The 13,561-nt window shown below is 49.3% G+C and overlaps 1 protein-coding gene and 1 non-coding gene across 2 annotated transcripts in view; both read right to left on the reverse strand.

The window, feature by feature from the left end:
• SH3PXD2B (SH3 and PX domains 2B) overlaps nt 1-13,561 on the reverse strand; it is a 97,648-nt gene that overhangs the window by 10,060 nt on the left and 74,027 nt on the right. The window contains exons 8-12 of the mRNA XM_041749351.1: nt 11,202-11,306; nt 6,537-6,654; nt 3,308-3,534; nt 1,307-1,356; nt 285-410 (exon numbers count right to left, since the gene is read on the reverse strand). Coding sequence (XP_041605285.1) covers nt 285-410; nt 1,307-1,356; nt 3,308-3,534; nt 6,537-6,654; nt 11,202-11,306 — 626 coding nt within the window. The remainder of the gene's footprint in view (nt 1-284; nt 411-1,306; nt 1,357-3,307; nt 3,535-6,536; nt 6,655-11,201; nt 11,307-13,561) is intronic.
• On the reverse strand, nt 7,854-7,978 carry LOC121488529. The gene has a single exon (XR_005987144.1). It is a non-coding gene; the product is annotated as a small nucleolar RNA SNORD22 (small nucleolar RNA).

A 13,561-nucleotide genomic window follows, 5' to 3' on the forward strand; every position in this document is an offset into this window, starting at 1 on the left:
GTAAATGTACTAGGAAATATTGGGTTGCATGCTTTAAATCAGTGAATTGTATGGTGTGGATTATATCTCAGCAAAACTGTCACAAGGAAGGGAAGCAAGAAAGAAAAAGGAAGGAAGAAAGATAAAAGGAAAAGAGGGAGGGAAGGAAGGAAGAAAGGAAGAGGAAGGGAGGGAGGAGGGAGGAAGGAGGGAGAAGTAGGTGAGAGGAGAGAAATGAGAGAAGCAGAAAGTGGTGTGATGGCTCAATAATCACAAGTAGGCAGAGGGACACCAGGTCCACTCACCTCGACCTTCAGACCCGCCTGGAAGCTGATGCCATCAGGGATGGTTGTCTGGAATTCGGCAATGGTGTAATACTCTTCCTCCACTTGGGGTGGAACGGGAGGCTTGGGCAGGTGGAGACCTCGAGGCTGGCACAATTAAACACAGAGTTAAGTCCAGTCTGTTACCACTGGCTGAAGGGGGTAGGCGCTAAGGGACTGGGGCACACATTCACCCATGAGGGGCACTGGTGGACTCATTTGGATTCTGAGAGGGCAAAACAGAGAGGATGGCTCAGATTGTCATCTCCCAGATGGGTCATGGACCCGTCAGCTAGAGCAAGGAGAAGAAACATGGCACATTTACCTACAAGTATGAAAATCTAGGGCGAGACAATAGCCTCTGAACTCAAGAGGTAGCGAGGGGATGGAAAGAACAAAGATCTGCAGGGCAGACCCATCTGGGTTGGAAATACTGTTCATGTGTGCTGTGTGCCCTTGGGCAAATCACTTCCCCTTCTCGAGCCTCAGTTTCATCTCCTGTAAAATGGGGATCCACCGGATGGGTCACTGTAAGCATTCAATAAAGTAATGTCATGAAGCACCCAGCACGTTGCACGGCACCCAATGGGTGCTCAATAAATGGGAGAAGGCTCATTTTTCAAAGTATTGGTTAGAAAGGTACCTGAAGAATTAAAAATAGTTTGATAGTAAATTACCAAAATGGCACCACAAAGCATATTTGCGCCTTGTCCCGGCTTTGGTTTCAGGTTACCTTCTTTGAGAAGACTGATCTAAGGTAAAGCAAAGTGGGCTCAAGAAGCAGAGAGCACGTCCTGAGACCCAGCTGTCACAAGGCCATAGGGAACTTGCCTCACCCCCACGACCCTAGTCTTTTCCTCTTTGCTGGGACCAGTACTTGTACAGCCTGTTTGACGAGGCAGCTGTGTGGAGAGGAAAGACAGCATCTCTGGAAAAGGCAAGGTGGCCGGCTGGGGCCAGTTTCAGGTCGGGGGCTGGCTTCCCGGCAGCCAGGGTCCACTTACTATGGTCATATCCCGGCGAGGAGGTGGTCTCTGCCTCATCTTGGGCGATCCTATAAAGAGACGAGAGCTTATTGCACATACGAGCAGAACTCTACAGAGGAAATTCCTGAGGGGGACCCGAGGACAGATCTGTTCTGTTCTGCAGAGGATCACGCATCACGCTTGGGGCAGGCATTAGTGAACCACTGAGACCCTTCTCGTGGGAAAGAACAGCCCGACTGGGAAGGGGCTGCTCAGACTTGGCTCAGGACTCTCAGGACTGCCCGTGGGCCGGAGAGACTGGAAGCTTTCCAGGGAGGCCAAAAAGGGTAGGCTCCAGTACAACACAGTGTGGGCTGCCACCAGTCATCTGACTCTGATCCACAGGCCCCATCTGCAGAAGGGGGATAATGTCTGCCTCTCAGGGGCAGTGGCAGAGATGAAAGTTAACAGTACATACCAGGCTCTTGGCACCTGGAGGGTGTGCAATATTAAGCAACACACAAACAGAACCTAACAAACTGGGGCTGATGATAGCAGGGGTTTTTACTCTGGAATTGGGCTGCCCTTGCTCTGGGTCTCAGGGTCAAGAGGATGACTGCAGTGGTCCAGCCTCCTGGCTCAAGGTGGAACATGGGTCGCCCCTCAAGCTGGCTCAGCACGGGTCCACACAGGGGACTTGTTTGGAGTTGGGATGTGGAGAGCGCTGCTAATCTCTTAAATACCCATCTCCCCCGTCTTCTGTTAGAAATAAAGTGACAGAGTTTTAGGCAGACACTTAGCTGCTTACATAAAGACTGCATTTCTCAAACTCCCTTGCAGCTAGGTATTGCCACGTGACTAAGTTCTGGCCGGTGGGACGTGACACAGTGCAGTGTGTCGCTTCTGAGTCGAGTCCTCTACTTTGCTCTGCCTTCTTCATTGGCTGGACTAGTGGGGCGCCATTTGGACCAGAAAGATGAGGGCAACACAAGAGACAGACTCTTGACTGCATAGAGCTGCCATAGCAGCCCCAGACATAGAGCTGTACCGCTTTTGAGAAAGAAACCAACATCTCAATTATTTAAGGTCCTGTTATTGGGCCAGGGGTGGGGGAGCGTCTTTGCTTGAGCATCTGAACCTATATCCTCACAAAGACGGGGTTTTCAGATTCTCATTTGCTCTAGTGTTAATGGGAATCCTCTGTGCTCTTGTCTGTGACAGAAGCACAGAAAGCTGGGGCTGCCCGGAACCCCCACCATGGCATGTCAGTGTTTTCTTCTGAGAAATCAGCTGAGCAGAGGATTGAGAAATTCTTGAGTTTCAAGAATTCACTGATTTCTAGAGGTTTGCTGAGCCACGATATACAGCTGGAGAAGCCCAGCCAGGGGGAAGGCAGGGGACTTTCCTAGCATTGGGCTTCCTCCTACCCTCTGCCACCAGGACAGGGCCATGTGCCCAAGGCTGGGGTCCTGGGCATGCCGCAGACCATAATGAGGAGCCCTGCTCTCAAGTGTGTTGGGAACATAAGTAGAAACAAATATATGGGAGGTGGGAGGTTTTGGAAAGTAAGATGGGTGAGGAATTGTTGTTCAAGTCAACTCAAGGTCAACTTCTTCCAGCTCAGAAATAAGGCCATGCAGAGAGGGCACGGGCATGGGCCTGGGTTCAAGTCCCAGCCCCACTGTTTATTAGCTGAGTGGCCCTGGGCAAACCACTTTACCTCCCTGGTTCCTAATCTGTAAAACAAAAGTAATTTAGGCCCTCAAAAGTTGTTATAAGGAGCCAATGAATCTAATTATAAGATTCCCAGCACATGTAGGGCTTGAGAAGTAATCTCATGATTACCATGAGATGGTGGAAAAACCATGGTCTGGAATAAGCGACCCAGGGTTTCTGTGCCTGTTCTGTCTGCAGGATGTTGGGCAGCAGGGCTGTTGTGAGGATGAGGGACAACATGTGAGGAGCTCTGAGCATGGAGCCTGGCACACAGTAGGCATGCAGCCCCCCAGAGCTTGGTAGGGTGGTGGGGGCATCACTCACTCTGCTTGACGTCACCATCGGGCACCGGACGGCCTTCAAACCGGCCATCCCTCTGGTTGTTGAGCAGCTCCCTGTCCCGACCCACTGAGCTCTGCTGCCGGGAAAGTCCATCCAGGTCGAGGATGCCAGTGTGGGCAGGCGAGCCGGTGCCCGGCTTCGGGGGTAAGGGCTCCCCACTACTCTTCTTCAGGTAGGAGGCTGGGGCCCAGCCCTCTTTGCCCTGGTACCTGGGAGGAGGAAGGATGTTGAAAAGGCTGCTGTGCCAGGCCTATGGGAAGAAGCTGTGCTCCTGTGCATTATACTTCAAGACCCAGATGGCAGGAATGATTGGCCAGAGGCTGGCACACCCCTCGCTGCCCTCAGCTTGGCATTCAAGGCCTTTCTAATCCAGCCTCTTCCTGCCTCCCCAGTCTCATCTCTCATAGCAACCTCCATGTCCCTCCCATCCCATAAGGCTTTTAGTCTCCCAAATGTACCACCACCTTTCACTCCCCTGGCTTCTGCTCATGATAACCCTGTGTCGGGAAAGCCCCTTCCCACTCTCCTTTCTGCTCTTCTTCCCTAGGTCTGTTTAATTAATGTCTTTTCCATCCCAAGCCTTTCCTGAGGCTCACAGAGAAGGAAGCTTGCCCTCCACGGTGCTCCACTGTCTCCTGCACATACCACCACCCCAGCACCCTATGACACAGAGACACTTGGCTATCTGTGGTGGTTCTGTGTTCCCAGTGAGCACACACACTCCTGGGGTAAAGGTGGCACTCAATTGATCTCTGTATGGCAAGAGCCTCAGTGCCAGTGAATTGAATGAAGAAATAAAAGGACAAGTGGACAAACTACCCAGGGGCCCGGCAAAGGTGAGCAGCCACAAAGCATCTGCTACACTTGCAGTTCTGTTACAGTCATTGCAGTGATGGCAATGATGATGATAACTGGCACTTATTGGGCACCTACTGTGTGCCAGTCTGTTCTAACCACTTTATAGCTGTGGATGTATTTCATCCATCCAACCCTGGGAGGCAGCAGAAACGGATTCAGACCTAGGCAGCTGGCATCAGTCTAGTCTGCTCCTAACCTCGGTATTTCGCTGCTTCTTCCCAGCAGCTCCAGTTTCTGGCACAAAGCCTGGCAGGGGCAGGGTGGGGCTCTCGCATTGGTTAACATGTAGATTAAACATGTTCCTTTCAGAGGGGAATGAAGCCAGTCGGGGGCTGGTTCCAGGGCTTTCTAAGAATCGTCACGGTGACCAAGACCCTGACAGATAGCTCACTGAATTCCACAGGGATTCAGTGAGTGAGACGATCACTTCATTCTCTGCACAACAGAGCTCAGTGAAATAGCATGACTGGAGGGGCCCATCCGGACCAGAGGAGCGCTGGAGCCCACCTGCACCAGCTCGGGAGAGTCTGCTGTGTATGTCTCTTCCAAACTCCAGTTACTGACATGGCAACGGATGGCCTGAAATCACCCAGGGAGAGTATTTATACTATGCCAACTGGCAAACACCACAACTCAAGGGCAGTTTTCCCTCAGAGAACTAGATGTTAACTGTTTACAAGCACCTCACTGGTCTGGCCCACAAAACAGGTATCCACACCTTAGGGGACAGTTGAATAAACCCAAATGGCTAGAGATGACATACAGCAAATCTCTTGTCAAGAATCACTTTACGAACTAAATGGCACTGTGTTTCAATGACAAAAAGCTACTTTGTAACTGGAAGTCAATTTATAGGAAATCGAAATCTGCAGTCTATGTCTTTTGATCTTAAAATACCCTTGGAGCAGGGAGTAAATCTTGTCTGAACTGGAAAATGTCATGCTACATCCAATCCAGGACCTCAGCACAAGACAGTTTACTGTCTTCAGTCAGAGCCATGCGCAGAGCAACACATGCAGATGTGAGTGGGGTCCAAGTTTAAATCTTAGCTCTGTCTCTTGCCAGCTCCAGTTGAACCTTCAGATGATAGCACTCCTCACTGACCTCCTACCACAATCTCATGAGGGGCCCAGTTAAGCCACTCCTGAATTCTAGAGCCACTAAGTTTTGGGATAATTTGTGATACAGCTTATACCATATATACTCAAGATACGTTAGGTGTCACTGCCACTACTCCTGCTTCAAACCTCAGTTCCCTAGTCCCCTCTCAAGAAGCCTTCCTGACCTCTGGGCCAAGGAGCCCCTCTTCTATGCTCCAGATCCCCACGCACCAGTCTGCCCTATAACGGAGCCTGACTTCCTTGCCTGCTGGCAGGAACTACTGTGTCTTTCTCATTGTTGACTCCCCAACTCCCAGAATAGGGCCTGGCCTGGAAAATACTCCTGGTGTGTATTGCTGAGTGAATGAATAAAGTGCCACAGGCCTGGGCCCCATATGAGTGGCTCTAATGCCCTGCCTCACATGGCTGCACAGACACCAGGTCCCCGAGACCTTAGGCTTCTTTCCTTGCCCTAATTTCTTATGGCCACAGTCTGCCTACTAGGATAACCAAGAAGGGGCTCCCAGGACTTTCATTCCCCAAAATGGGAAAGTGCCAGGCAGGCCAGAATGAGTTGGCTACCTATATACTCATGATGTGTTGATTTCACTCTATAGGTGAAAGAGTTGGGACAAAGAGTTTGAAAGCTGGTCTCCTGCTTTTACTATTGGATTCTGTGAGAGGAGGGCACACGATCAGCTCCAGGATGAGTTGCAGTCCCTCTGGTATTCTGCATCATCCTGGTCTCTGAGCAGGGCTGGAGTGGGAAATCACCCACACAGAGCAGCACAGCTTCTCCTTACGAGAAACACATGGAGGTGGAAACCAGTCTTGCTCAATGAGGTTACTACCATCTGTGTGTTTGGAGGTTTTGCTTATTAGGGATTTTTTTAAAATTTATTTTTTTAAAGATTTTATTTATTTATTCATAACACACACACACACACACAGCAGAGACACAGGCAGAGGGAGAAGCAGGCTCCATACAGGGAGCCTGACGTGGGACTCGATCCAGGGTCTCCAGGATCACACCCCAGGCCGAAGGTGGCGCTAAACCGCTGGGCCACCGGGGCTGCCCTTATTAGAGATTTTTAGGGAAGGACCTGGATAGGGTGGGAGGCCAAAGGGCACTGAAGAGAAGCATCCTTTTATGGCTTAGGTTAAAACCTTATACTATCCATCTGTAATCACTTAGAGACCTCTAGGCACCCAGAGACCGTGTGACTTGAAGCCCACCCAGCTGCAGCAGGTACCTGATCTTCCACCAGCCTTCCAGGTTCTTCTGGATGACCTCCACCACGGCTCCTCTCTCTAGATTCATTTCATCCTGGTCACGAGCTGTGTACGGGTAGATGACTGTGTACTTCTCCTCTGCAGGAACAAAGGGATGCTGGGTTAAGTCAAGGACAAGGGAGAGTCCTGGGATGCTGATTGCTGAGGCTATGATCCATGAGATACCCTTGCCCATCAGAGGGAAAGATTTCCTTTAGAAATTTTTGGGGACCCCATAGGCCTTCATTTAGCTTTGGATGACCCTGTGGAAATAGGAACAGGACATAGGACAAAGGTCAGGTCCCAATACCTCTGAAATCCCTGTGTCACACATTTGTCCTCATCTTCCTCAAAGCTGTGTCACCTTCCTTGACCTTTATGCAGTATTCAGACCCATGGCATCCTCGTCCCTCTTACCTAGGTTTATTTTTTGCCCCATACCAGGAATTGCCTTCTAACAAAGCATATAATTTACTTATTTATTGTGTTTTGTGTCTGTGTTCCTTGCTTGAATATAAACGCCATGAAGGTAGGGATTTGTGTCTGTCTCATTCATTCCTCTGACTCTAGCACTGGGTACAGTCCTGGGAATATTGTGTAACTGTTTATTAGTAAATTAGTCAGCGTTTAGGAAATGAAGGGCCTAGTGGGAGCTGTCTTGCTCATACTAGAGGGAGTTAACTCATCTGTCCCTCCTCCACAGTTCTTGCTGGTAGAGGGGTCAGGGATGAGCTGGATTTTTGGCAGCAGATAGTTTCAGGCTGAAATCATTATCAAGGAGGTGAGAGCTAGTAATTTTCTTTCTTTTTCTTTCTTTCTTCCTTCTTTCTTTCCTTCCTTCCTTCCTTATTTTTTTTTTTTGAAGGTTAAACTTTTATTCAGCAAGGCTCAAACAATTACATGCTAATTTCCAGCTAGGCTGCACCAAAAATGACTTAAAAATTTCCTTTTGGGGGGATCCCTGGGTGGCTCAGCAGTTTAGTTAATGCCTGCCTTTGGCCCACGGTGTGATCCTGGAGTTCTGGGATTGAGTCCTGCATTGGGCTCTCTGCATGGAGCCTGTTTCTTCCTCTCTCTCTCTGCCTGTCTCTGCCCCTGCCCCCCCCCCCCCCCCGGCCCCGCCGCGTGTATCTCATGAATAAATAAAAACCTTTAAAAAAATTTCCTTTTGGTATCCTGAAGAACTGGATTCCTGTTATATAAAAGCTTTGTTCTTTCTTTAGACCTACAAAGAAGTATGTACAGTTGACTTCACCAAATGATTTATTCCCTTTTCCCATGTTTAGAAATCCCTTATGATCCCTCAGACAGTTCCTTCTGGAGCAAGTTTTCTCCTTTCCCCCAGCCAGCCCCAGTGGGTTCACCTTTACAGGCTCTGGGACTAGGACAGGAGGTAAGACATGTGACTGTTTCTTCACTGGGACCTTCCTTAATTTTTAAGGAAATTTTCATTACCTAGCTGGTAACTGATCTTTGTTTTTCATTAATTATTTTCAAGCCCCTGGATCCAACCATGCTTGAAGCTTTAATTTTATTTTTAATGTTTTGGCTATTTTATTGAGATATAATTAACATTTAACACTGTCTTAGTTTTAAGTGTGCCACATAATGATTTTATATATAAACATACACACACACACACGCACAATAAAATTACTGCCTGCTTCAATTTTCATTAGTGTAACTGAGGTGCCTTCTACCTCTCTCTCAGTGGTTTCCCCATTCCTTCCCCTCAAAGCTACGGAGCCATTGCTCAGGCTCTGCTGGGAGACTGCTCATTGTCGCACTCTGTTAGGGCCCTCTGGAGAACAAGAGTAGAGCTCCCATGCTCCACACTGTCAGCAGCGACTGCTGAGACAGAACGGGTAAGTGTCCCGGGGGACCCTGGGGAGGACACTTTCCTGTTTTGCTTATGTTCCAGCCCCCAGGGAATGACTGAGCCAGCTGTGGGCTGATGTTGATGGCCAGTGTGTTGGGTCCGACTCTCTCTCTTTGGGAAAACACCACAGGCTGTCTGCGGCCTGTCTGGCTGGTGTTGAGAGAGGTGGCAAGCACACAGGGAGTTTATTTATTGATTGATCTAGCCCACTGACCTGCTCTGCGGGGGTTGAGCTGACTCAAGTTACACATATCCTGTGTATAGCAGACTCAGCTGTTTCCCTCACTCACGTGGCAGCAGGGTGGGGTGTGGGCATTGTGAGGGGTGCAGGAGCTAATTCAAGCCCAAGGAGGCACAGAAGTTCTATCTCGTTGGGTGAGAAGGGGTGCTGCCTGGGTCCTAGACTAAATGCAGTCAGTCCTATGGGCCCTGGACTCCTGTGGGGCCCCATCCTCCTGCTGAATTACACAGGGAGATTCTCTGGCACCCAGAGGCTCTCTCTGGGCTCCGTGAAACACTCAGTGATCCTTAACAAAGCTTAAAATGGGAGACCATGCTGACTGCATGGCAGGTGCCTGCTGACAGTGCCTGCTTAGCATCCATCTGTTCTTCCTCTTCTGGCACTACCAGCCTCTGTCCACACGGTTTGGGGAAGGCTGACCTCACCACTGCCTGGGGGGAAAGGGGGTGCATGACTCTGTCCTGACCAGAGTGCCATATGCATTCCCCTGGCCACTGCTATGGTTCAGGGATAGCACGGGGGCCGTATGCATTCCCCTGGCCACTGCTATGGGTTCAGGGATAGCACGGGACCCAAGCTATCAGAACCAGGGAGAACCAGTCCTAGCACCTGTGTTGAAGGAGAAGCTCTCTCGGTTAGGTATCCCTGAAAGATGCTTAAGATTGCTGTCAGGAGAAAATGGTGTCTGCAAGGCAGAAAGCAGAGCAGGGGTGGGGAGAGTGAGTCTCTCAGGGCCTGACAACATTTTCAAGCCCCCGGATCCATTCATGCTTGAAGCTAGTCCTTCCCCAGACTTTTCAGTGATGAGCTAGTACACTCCCTTTTTACTTAAGACAGTTTGATGTGGGTTTCTTTTCCTTCTAATGTGTCTGATGAAAGAAATAGGTCACTAGCTCAGCATTGTAGAGGCCCCAGGCGTTATTTTTTTAACCTGGGAAGCTTTAGAGCCCCAGGCTGAGAAATACTGCTCAAACCTCCATGCCAACACACACAGGGCACAGACAAGGGCACTGTTTCTCACATGCAACAGGCACGGGCAGTCCTCGAACAGGAAGGCGCATGCAGATGCAGGGCCCCAGCTCCAAACACCGAACATGGAAGAGAACCCCAGGGTAGGCACCTTGACGCCAGCTGATGGCATACAAGTCCCCCAGAGTCCGGCGGCGGCCCACGGGCCGGGGCAAAGACCAATACCTCCATGAGACTGGACAGGCAGCATGTGGAGGTGAAGCGGAGAAGGCATAGGTGAGGAGAAAGCACTTCCAGTGTCTGGAGGCAAAGGGGACATCAAGCACTTGTTCCCATTTAGGAGTAATTATTTCTGAGCCTCTACCAAGCCCCAGGTGTCTCTAAAGGACCAAATCCTTGAAATCCTTGAGTGTTAACCTTGGACTTGGGTGCAGAGGCCACCCAAGCATGAATTTATTCTATTCCTAGCATGATTTATAAAGAGACACTAAGAGAAGCCCTTGTGTTGGGGGAAGAAAAATGTACAGACTTAGGAAAATGTGGTATCTCTCCCATCTTCTAGCTGTGTGACCCCAGGCAAGTGTCTTTACCTTTCTGAGCCTGTCTCATCTGTAAAATGAGGTTAATAATCAATCCCTTACAGAGGGATGCCCGTAAATGGTCATCATTAACTATTTAAGGGAGTTACAATTTCTATACACTATACCTCAACCCCTGCATCTGAGTTGATTCTTTCAGCTGGCCCAACCCCTGGGGCCTGTAGGGCCCCACAAAACACAGAGCAAACCAACAGATGTTTCACTCTGAGGGGTGCTGGCTGTAATAAAACTAAATGCAAAAGCACATAGACATTTTTATTAACCTTTGAGCACAGAAATATCCCCTTTCTTATCTTCCTTTCTGATAAAGTGGTTTTGTGCTTTCCCCAAACAGCTAAAAGCCCCAAATGTTCAACCCTGGGTAAGGCATAGCTATATGATAACTGTTCTAGTTACTTACTGTTTCAGGTTCTTTGCCAAAGGCTTTGCATGTGGAATCCCATTTAATTAAAAAAAATCCATGATACAGACATCATCATTTTCATTTTTAGAGGAGGGGGGTAGGGCAGACAGGGGTCAAGCTGCTGGCCCAACTCAGCCTGTAGTGGCACAGCTGATTCCCATTCAGGTGTGTCTGGCTCTGAAAGCCTTCTGTTTATTAGCTAAGATGAACTTGTCCTCCAGTTTCAGGAATGCTTCTAGTGGGGAACTTGGAGACAGTTGGGTGTTAGTATTTGGGGCATCGCAGAAACCAGCCCCGGGGACACCCGGAAGATAAGTTTCCCCAGTAATGGAAGTGGGTAGGTGGAGAGGGTTGGCCCCTAAAAGCCCCTAAGAAAAGACAGGCTTGCCATCAGCCATAACCCCACGGCCTGGCTTCATGTCCTGAGCCTGTGAGCCACTGAGATTTGGGGGGCAGAGGCTGAAGGGCACTGAGGGAGTAGGCAGGGAGGCCCCCACATGGGTGATGACTGGCACAGGTCTCTGCGACAAATTCAAGGCTCCTGCTCCTTCCTACCTTCTTCAGGCTGTAGGGAAAACTCATCCTGCATACCATCCTGCCCTTCCAGGCAGGTTGCGGGGACCCAGCCTTGCTCTTCGGCTGTGCTGACGAACCACCAACCTGGGAAAATGAGAGTGCAGACTGAAGTTAGTTGGGTCGGGTGTGAAGCCTGGGGGTCAGAATATAACACATTCAGCCACTACAAGAGTCAATGCTTGGGGTACAGCAAAAAAGTCACCATCTTATTGAAACGAACACAACTCCCTGTGTTAGCTGCCTGCTAACTGCTCAGGGCAGCCTAAGGAGAAACCCCACTCCTGAGTCTGCAGGGGAGAGAAAGGTCATCCTGAATGATCAGAGTAAAGAATGTAGCTACCTGCACTAGGGTATGTAACCATTTTACTCACACTATTTTTTTTTTTTTAAGATTTTATTTATTCATGAGAGAGAGAGAGAGAGAGAGAGGGGCAGAGACACAGGCAGAGGGAGAAGCAGGCTCCATGCAGGGAGCCTGAGGTGGGGCCTGATCCCGGGAGCCCAGGATCATGCCCTGGGCCGAAAGGCAGATGCTCAACCGCTCAACCACTGAGCAACCCAGGCGCCTGCACTATTTTTTTTTTTTTTAAGATTTATTTCTTCATTCATTCACTCATTCACTCATTCATTCATTCATGAGAGACAGAGAGGCAGAGACACAGGCAGAGGAATAGGTAGGTTCCCTGCAGGGAGCCTGATGTGGAATTCAATCCCAGGACCCTGGGATCAAGACCTGAGCCAAAGACAGACGCTCAATCACTGAGCCACCCAGGCGCTCCTACTTGTATGTTTTATCTAATCTTCACATTATCATCCCCATTGCATGGGTGAGGAAACTGAGGCCTCAAGAAGCTAATAGACTTATCAAGTTCACATAGCTTAGGGCACAGCTGCTTGTGCACCCAGGACTGTCTGATGCTGAAGCTGCTGCCCTCATGACTTAGCCGAGACACTGATCTTGCATTTGCTCATGTCAGGGTAAATCTGTTTGTGATGTAACTGCCTGAGGGGCCTCTCACCCAGACCCAGGCCCTCCTTCTTTAGAGAGAGGGCTCATATCCTGTGGTAGGCAGAATAATGACTTGCCAAAGGTGTCCATGTCCTAATCTTCAGAACCTATGAGTATGTTAAGTTACGTGGCACAGAGTAATTAAGGTCGCAGCAGTGGGATTAAGGTCACAAAGCAGCCCAGCTGAAATAGGGGGTATCTGGGATCATCTGGGGGGGCCCCCTGTAGTTACAGGGAAAGCAGATGAAGAGTTGGGGGAGATGCAGCTGTGGAGGATTACAAGAGAGGTACAACACTGCTGGCTCTGAAGATGGAGGCAGGGACCTTGGGCCAAGCGATGTGGTGGCCTCTAGAAACTGGAAAAGGCAAAGAAGCACATCCTACCTAGAACCTTGCAGTTCGGAACTCAGCCTTGCCAACACCTTGATTTTAGCCCAGTGGCACCCACCTTGGACTTCTGACCTACATATAGGACTGTGGGATGATTAAATTACACTGTTTGAAGTTCCTAAGTTTGTGGTAATTCGTGGCAACTAGAAATCATCACAGGGCCCAACTGGCTGTGCACAATATAAATGGAGAAAGAGAATCTGTGGGCACCAGCTGACTCTTGATTTCAGCTCAGGTCATGACCTCAGGGTCATGGGAGGGAGCCCTGTGTGGGATTCCATGCTTAGTGGGGAGTCTGCTTCTCTCCCTACCCACCCCTCCCCCCACTCACACAGGTGCTCTCTCTCTGAAATAAATATTTTTTTAAAAAAAAGAAAGAAAAAGAAAAACAAGATCTGCTTCCAAACATCACACACCTCCAAACCCTGGAGACCCCAACAAAGAAGAGAAGGCAGTGGCAGACTACTGAGCAGCCTTCCTGGTCTTACAGCGAAGCCTCTGCTTTTGACCTCCCTGAAATGGAAGTCATCTGCTTTACTCAACTGGACACTCCTTTTAAAATATAATTTTTTGGGGGGTACCAGTTGGTGGCTTAGTCGGTTAAGCTCTTGGTTTTGGCTCAGGTTTGTGATCTCAGGGTCATGGGATCAAACCCTGCATTGGGCTCCATGCTTGGCAGGGAGTCTGTGTGGGATTCTCTCTCTCCCTCTCCCTCTGTCCCTCCCCCTGCTCTCTCTCTCTCTCAAATAAATAAATATTTAAAAAAGAATAAAAAATAAAACACAAGTTTTGGTGGCTGGGAACTGTGTGCATGGGTGTGAGTGAACAGGGTGGACAGATCTGTGGAAATCTAGAAATTAGGAGATATGTTGTAGGTCTTCTTAAGAACTCATATTTGTAGGTATTTGTGTGGGGATTAAGCAAACTTGTCACAATACAA

The sequence above is a fragment of the Vulpes lagopus genome, chromosome 3 (assembly GCF_018345385.1).
Source record: "Vulpes lagopus strain Blue_001 chromosome 3, ASM1834538v1, whole genome shotgun sequence".
NCBI classification, from domain to species: domain Eukaryota; kingdom Metazoa; phylum Chordata; class Mammalia; order Carnivora; family Canidae; genus Vulpes; species Vulpes lagopus.